Source organism: Benincasa hispida, chromosome 9 (genome assembly GCF_027475165.1).
Source record: "Benincasa hispida cultivar pf3 chromosome 9, pf3_genome.v1.1, whole genome shotgun sequence".
Lineage (NCBI taxonomy): Eukaryota > Viridiplantae > Streptophyta > Magnoliopsida > Cucurbitales > Cucurbitaceae > Benincasa > Benincasa hispida.
Window position 1 is genome coordinate 26,685,722 of NC_143486.1, and position 7,753 is coordinate 26,693,474.

General features: G+C 30.4%; 1 protein-coding gene across 1 annotated transcript; it reads left to right on the forward strand.

Moving 5' to 3' along the window:
* Positions 1-1,249: 1,249 nt before the first annotated feature.
* Positions 1,250-2,418, forward strand: LOC120086656 (uncharacterized). Its single transcript, XM_039043395.2, has one exon. It carries the CDS (start codon positions 1,419-1,421, stop codon positions 2,217-2,219), a length of 801 nt encoding a protein of 266 aa, XP_038899323.1. The 5' UTR covers positions 1,250-1,418; the 3' UTR covers positions 2,220-2,418.
* The last annotated feature ends 5,335 nt before the right edge of the window (positions 2,419-7,753 follow it).

The following is a 7,753-nucleotide window of genomic DNA, read 5'->3' on the forward strand; positions in this document are numbered from 1 at the left end:
TTTACAACCAAACACAGTCATCCTTAATTTACAATCATTTTATTTCCAAACTTTTTATTTTCAGACATACTTAATTTATGGACATCTTTAAAATTTTAAACCAAATTTTGTATGACTTTTAACATTGTGCTAACTTGATTCCATGTTTTTTTCTTATTATTAGCCTAATGAATGAGATATCAATTATCATTTTAAAATTTGATGGTTCAATCTACTACCTAAAACCATTGAACTTTAATTGGAAAATAAAATTAACACATAAAAGATAAAACTAAAAATTTTAGGATAAGAATCAAATTGAAAATAATAATAATAATAATAACAAAACATTCAAAACTTGATTATTATATTTGATCTATTTTCAAACTTGAATCAGGAGGCTTTAATATACTATTATATTTGTATTTTATAGGTATACATATTTGAGAATGCTCATATGAAAAATACTTTAACAAAATTAATTATTATTGAGCTTATAGGCATACTTTTTAAAGATTTACAAAAGCTACCTCTAAACTATAAAATTGTTACAATCAAACTTTCAAATTTTCAATTTGGTTGTCTTAAATGTTTAATCATCAACTTAAATTTTTGGATGAATCGAATACTTTAATTATTGAAATATTTGATTGTAACTAACTTTAAATTATAGAAGTGTGTTTGCACATTTTGCAACACTTAAAAAGGGCTTAATTATAAAATTTTGTAATTTTAAGAGGGTCCATTCATCAAAATAACCCTTCAAAAGTGTGATTATAAGACCACCACATAAAAATAATTGGACATAGATTTAAAAATAATTTTATATGTTATCTAATAACTACAAGATATAAATTTAAGGTATCTCATTGTAATTTTTTTTTGAAAAAAAAAAGTATTAGTCATATTGTGGTGACAATCTCATCAAATAATTTTTTGTGAAATTGTGTGCAAATTACACAAATTAAAGAGAAAGAATATATAGTTGGAAGGCTTCTTCACAAAACTTTCAATTTTCTACCCACTCTTAATTTTGTGTATGATAAATTTGAGATATTCGAGATTGTTAATAATTAATTAATTTTTATATATATCTAATAGAACTTGGAACTTATATTTTAGTGATTGCTTGTGATTTTTAATCACCTATTAATCAGTTTTTAAATTTTAAAAACCAAATAGACGACAAATTATATTTACATATTTGTAATGACTAAACATGTAATTTAACGATCTAGAAACACGGACATCTAGAATGGACAATATTACTATTATAGAGAAGTATGGAGACAGGTCGTTATCTTTTCACAAAAACAAACATATAAATCGCTTATCACTTACATTATCAATTTCACACACTCTCTCTCTTGTCTTTTTCAATAATATAAAAGAGAGTAAGGCCCTCGCATTGGCCATTTTTGAAATTCACACAACACAAAATGCCAAGCAAACTTGGAAGAAACTATTTGAATCTTTGCTTTACAAAGATAAAAAATCCTCTCTCCACCACTCAATCCTCTCCACCCATCACCCACACGGCGGATCACCACCGTCAAACCGCCTGTTCGTTCTCCTCCCCCGCCGCCGCCTTCATCACAAACTACAACTCCCTATATGAGGTCACTACCACCATCAACTCCGACTCCAATTCCACCTCCATACCACTATTCGGCCACACCAACGATGTTGGTGTCGCCGATCCCGACGCCTTCGTCGCAGTCGACTTCATTACCGCCTTCACTTCCCACCGCTTCTTCTTCTCCTCTCCTGGCAGCTCCAACTCCATCATAGAATCCACCACTACCACCACTACCGCCACCGAGTCCACAACCACTTCACTATCGTCCGACTACTTCGCTAGTGGTGGCGACGAGGAATTGATGATCTTCAATAATAGTCATGCGATCCCCACGTATTCGCCGGACCCATATGCGGACTTCCGACGGTCAATGCAAGAGATGGTGGAAGCGCGTGAGAAAATGACGACGACAGCAACGACGACGAGCAAGTCAAATAGGGAATTCTTGTATGAGCTTCTTTTATGTTATCTTGCACTCAACCCTAAAACCACTCACAAACATATCCTTAAAGCTTTCGCCGACGTTGCCACGACAATAAAACCGGCATTGCCGCTAGAGGCAACGGAGGAAGACGGGAATGCAGATCGGGAAGCCGAGTCAGTGAACGACGGCGTCGACGGTGGCTGTGAGATCTCCGGGCAACAAAATGATAGAGATTGATGCATATAATTATTAATTATTAAATGTGGGGTTGCGGGAGAAAATATTGATTAGATTAATAAGTTTAATATGATTTTTAGTTTACAAATATTAATATAATATATGTGTGGGGGAAAAAGAAGTGGGTCCCACAAGACTTTGTTTTTTGTCACCTTAATTATTGCATCAAAACCCTAATCTTTCTATTTATTTTCCTTAACATTTTTGCTCCATCTATACATTTTTATATTTTTGTTGCAACAACAAAGTGAAACGCCATAAGGATTAGAGTAATTTATCTTTGTTTTTATTCTTTTTTTAAGATTCTAGCCAAAACTAAATAAATTAAAAATGAGGTGTAAAAAATGTTATTTACTTTCAAAAATTCAAGGTTAAATTATGGGTATAATCTCGAAACCTTTTTAATTAGTGTCTACAAGATTTATGAACTTATAATTTAAATAGATAACTATCAATTTAGTGTTGAATAAATCTTTGACATATCAAAAAAATAAAATTAACACATATATTAACTATAAAATGAAATTTCATATCCGATAGGACCGTAAAATTTTAATTTTATGTACTTAATAGGTCCTAAATTTTAAAATTCATCATATAGATTAATAACCTATTAGACACATTTTAAAGTTCAATAACAGAATAGATACAAATATAATCATTAAAGGCAGATTAAATTTGTAATTAATGAAGACAAATTAAAAAATATTTCAAAAGTACTATAAGAAAGTAAATAAAATAAAATGTTAAGGGGAAGTTGCATGAATATTTATTTTACAATAAATATTAGAGTTTATGTAGTAAGATAAAAGTATTTGCAAATATAGATTTTTTATATTAAAGATTTAGTCCAGAAAAAAGAAAAGACTAAAATGGACATGGGCCCATATAAAACCGTTTGACCATGATGTAAAGGACTGTTTTATTAATTATAAATTTCATTTCGACCCTTCATCTTCTTCCAAAAAACGCGAAAAACACTATCAACCCTTTCAAGCTCCGACAGTGTCGTCTCCTTCCAATTTCAATCTTTTGATTTCGAAAATGTCGTCTTCTTCCGCTCCGACAGTGCCGTCTTCTTCCCCATCAATTTCGCTCCAAAATTCAAAAGGTACATTGTTCTTCTTCGTTTCTTCATTTCTTCTTTTTCCTTTGTTCATCTCTTCATCACTGATAGCAAGAATTCGAAAACGTAGGGCTTCGTTTTTCTTCCATTGACAGTTTGTATAAGAAGATAAATAGTTATTTCAAATTAGGGCTACATGCATTCTCCAATTTTTTTAGTGCATTTTGGTCATAGTATAGTCATCACGGTGTAGTCATCATAGACTAATAGTCATCAAAATGTTGATTATGGGAAGATTATTTGTAATGTTGATTGTAATTTGTTAGTTTTTCGAGTATGTAGATAGTTTATTGTTGACTGTGTTTGATTGTTAATTATGTGAAGATTAGTACTGTGTTTCATTGTGATTTGCTGATGTTTCAGTGAATATTATGCTAATTTAGTTATTTATTGTTGTTTAACTGAAGTTATCACTGATGCTTTAGGGAATATGTTGATAGTTCATTGATAGTTTGTTGATGGATTTATCTATCAACAAAATTTCACTGATGGATGCTATCATTGATGTTAATTTAGTTCCTTGTACTGTGATTTGATGATTGTTTATTCATAGGAAAAGTATCTATCACTATTATTGCTATCAATGATATGAATGTAATGGTTCCACATGTTTGTTTTTAGGATAAAAGTTATCACTGATGCTTTAGGGAATATATTGACAATTCACTGATAGTTTGTTGATGGATTTGTCTATCAACAAACTATCACTAATGGATGCTATCATTGATGCTAATTTAGTTCCCTGTACTGTGATTTGATGATTGCATGATGCTCCTGAAGATGAAGAGGAAGATCAAAAAAAAAAAAGATAAAGAAGATATGACGAAAAAGAATGTAAGTATTGATTGATTGATGATCTTAATTATAACATTAGCATGCTATCAGTGATATCTGAAATCATTAATAACCAACTATCAGTGATAACATGCTATCATTGATAGTTTGTTATCAATGATAGTATAAATAATAGGAAGCTTTATTTACTTGACTGATACTGATAGCACATTGACGTCATGTTATATTTGATTCCATAATTTCAAGTGATTGAAAAGACTCTTAAAAAGAGTCCAAAAAAATATCGACCATAGGTTGTCATCGAAAATATAGAGGACAACAAGATACCAAAAAGACAAGTAAAACCAACCAATTAAAACACTAGTAATATATACAAACAGCAAACCTCCCTTAAGGTTCTACAAAGATTACATAAATACATGCATGCAACCAAGACATTACATTTATTGAAGAATAACAGATCCCCACAAGCGATACTAGTGAGATCCTCTAGAGCGACACTGGCGAGATCCTCTAGAGCGACACCAGCACACCAGCGATACCCTCTAGAGTGACACCAACGATACCCTCTAGAGCGATACCAAGCTTTTCATGTGAAATTCTTAGCGATACTCACCTCAATTCCTAACGAGATTTCCCCCGGTAGCGATATCCTCCTTACAAAACCCCATTGTAATTCTCCACGATGAACTGCTTGCTTGTTCTTCACAAGCAGTTTTCTGCTTATGCACCAATTCTCTGGTACAACTTCAAAAATTCATAACTCACAATCCAGAGTTCTTTTTAAGAAACTTCCTTCTACAAACTTGTTTAAACATAAGCTGCATAGCTTCTATCACTGATAGTTTGGTATCAGTAATGCTATACGATCGTGTAGCATTTGGTTGGCGATTCTATCAGTGATAGAATCTATCATTGATGGATCTTCTAAAAAATGCTTATCTACTGTCAGTGGTAGAATCTATCACTTCATTGTATTAATTGCTAACAGAATCTATTACATATAGCTTGATATCATTTCTTTCAATTGTTGTGGCTAAAGGAAAACAAAGCTTTATAAATAAAAGTACCATATTGTGAAGCATCATATTGACTAAAGAATGGATATATCAACAATAAAGTCTGTTCCACTAACAAAACATTAGTAACAAGATCTCTAATATATTTATGACAAACATCAATAACAAATTGTCTCACTATCTAATGGTTAAATTAATGACAACAAGCAACAACTACAATCTAATTGACAAATTGGTAAAAAAACATTAGCTGTCTCACTATCATTGATAAATTGATGACAAACATCAATTACAAAACAAGCTTCTTCATTACAAACATCAATTACAAATCAAGCTTCTTCATTAAACAACTGGTGGAAATTTGCATGTCCTACAATTATGGCCACGATGATGACATCGAAGTATCACGGAGCTTCACGAATGGGATTTCATGGAGACTGATTCATCAATATTTCACCGTGAAAGAAAAAGGAAAGAATGGCAAAAAGAAAAGCATAAAGTATCATGGAGCTTCATTGATCTGATTTCATGGAGACGATAGATATTTCACTGTGAAAGAAGAAGAAGGTCACGAACGACAATGTTCAAAGGAGGTCATGAACGTGAAAAAGGAAAGTTAATAAAGGGAAAGAGAGGGTAAATTTGGAATTTTGAAAAAAATGAAAGGTTTACCAGTCAATGTTTGCTATAATAGCAAATATTAAAAATGTAGTATATATAATCAGATTTTTTTTCCATTTGTATTATTCATATAAATTTCCAAATGTTAAAGAGTATATTAAGTTATCCACTTTTATCTTTTAGAGAATTTAACATGAGACAAAATTTAATCTAATCTGTTAGTCAAAGTTTTGGAGTGTATTGATAATTTAACATAAAGATACAGACAAATTTCTTATTGAATGTTATGGGGCCTTAAATGATTGAGGCTTTGTTGGTTTTTTGTGTAGCCTTTTTTTTTAACCCTTTTACCTAGATGGTAATTTGACATGACATGGTAAATAAATGGTGGAAAAAATATACTTTAAAAAGAGGATAATTAACTATATACGTGGTTTTATTTTGTCATTGCTCTAAATTTAATTTCTACTAATATATATCTAATAGGACATGTCACATCCTTATTTTAGTTAACATATGTTAAACGTTTATACATATAATCACGAAGTAAATATTCAAAGTGTGATTGAAGAATTCTTTAACTTTTTTTAAAAAAAATAATTAAAAATGCTTTCGAGACTAATTTATAATTTAACACTAAGAATATGTAAAAATTAAATAAGACAATATTAAAACCTTTTCTCTCCATCATTAACGTATGTTAAATTATAAATTTGATCCCTATGATCGAAGAAAGTCAGAACTTATTATATATATATATATATATATGAAAATTTTTAAAAATAAAAAATAAGAAAAAATATTTACACAAATAGCAAAATTTAATTATAGTTTTGAGTGTCACAAATAGATGCTGATATAAGTCTATCGGCGTATATCAATGATAAAAAAGGATACAAGTCTATTACTGATAAACGCTGATAAAAGTTTATCAGTATATTGATACAAGTTTATCATCGATAAAAATTGATAGGAGTCTATCGATGTCTACCAATACTTTTTTTTATTATATCTATAAATAGTTTTACATTTTTCTAATGGGTGAAAAAATTTCATATATATATATATATGAAAAAGTTGCAAGATAAAGATAATATAATGATAAATAATCCAAAATGGCAATAAGGAAAGCAAAGAAAGGGAAAATTGGAAGAACACCAAATATTTCTGTGAAAATTGATGTGATGCAACACATGAAAAGAAGCACTCACACTGTCACATAGAAGATAAAAGCAAATCATAAGAGATAATGGCTTTGTTTTTCCATTTTTTTCCCCATTTTGTCCTTCATGAAATTAAATTAAAAAAGAGAGAGAAAAAAAAGGAAAAAAGAAAAAAGCACATGGGTACACACAAAAAACCATATCCTTCTGCATAACACATGCTCTTCTAAGAAAGAGCCCTAATTTTAATGGGCCACATGGAACCATTCCAAATGTGCCCTCTCACTCCTATGAAAAAAAAAGACAGTAAACAATGATAAGTTACTGTCATTAAAGGACAGTTTAGAGAAAACAAGAACAATATTGTAATGTTTTTTTGAGGTAGAGTGTTCAATGTTGTGGAGACAAATCATGGCTGTACTTAATAACATTACATTGGGGGCCAAATGGGAATCTTTGGATTGTAAAAATTAATTTATAAATGCTGCCAAATTGAGGGAATCTTTATTATTTTGTCTCTTTTTTTTACCTTTTATTTTATTTTATTGGTTCTAAGTTTGAAAGGAGGAAAAACAAGAAGTGGGTGGGTGGGTGTATTCATTTGCACTCATGAGATTCAGTGAATTTTTTGCTTTAACCAAGTGGGATACTTTTGCTTGTGGAGTAGCTCTTACTTGAATTCTATTTTCCACCATTTTTTTCATGTGGTGGGTTTCTTGATCATAGGGAAATTTTTGTTCTTTTTTTTTGTTTTTTTTTTTTTTTATATATATATAATATGATTTGATTGTGAAGTTTCTCCTTTTTAAA

Bases quoted from the DNA above. Each gene is read 5' to 3' on its own strand.
- LOC120086656 (XM_039043395.2), top strand. From the start codon at position 1,419: ATGCCAAGCAAACTTGGAAGAAACTATTTGAATCTTTGCTTTACAAAG.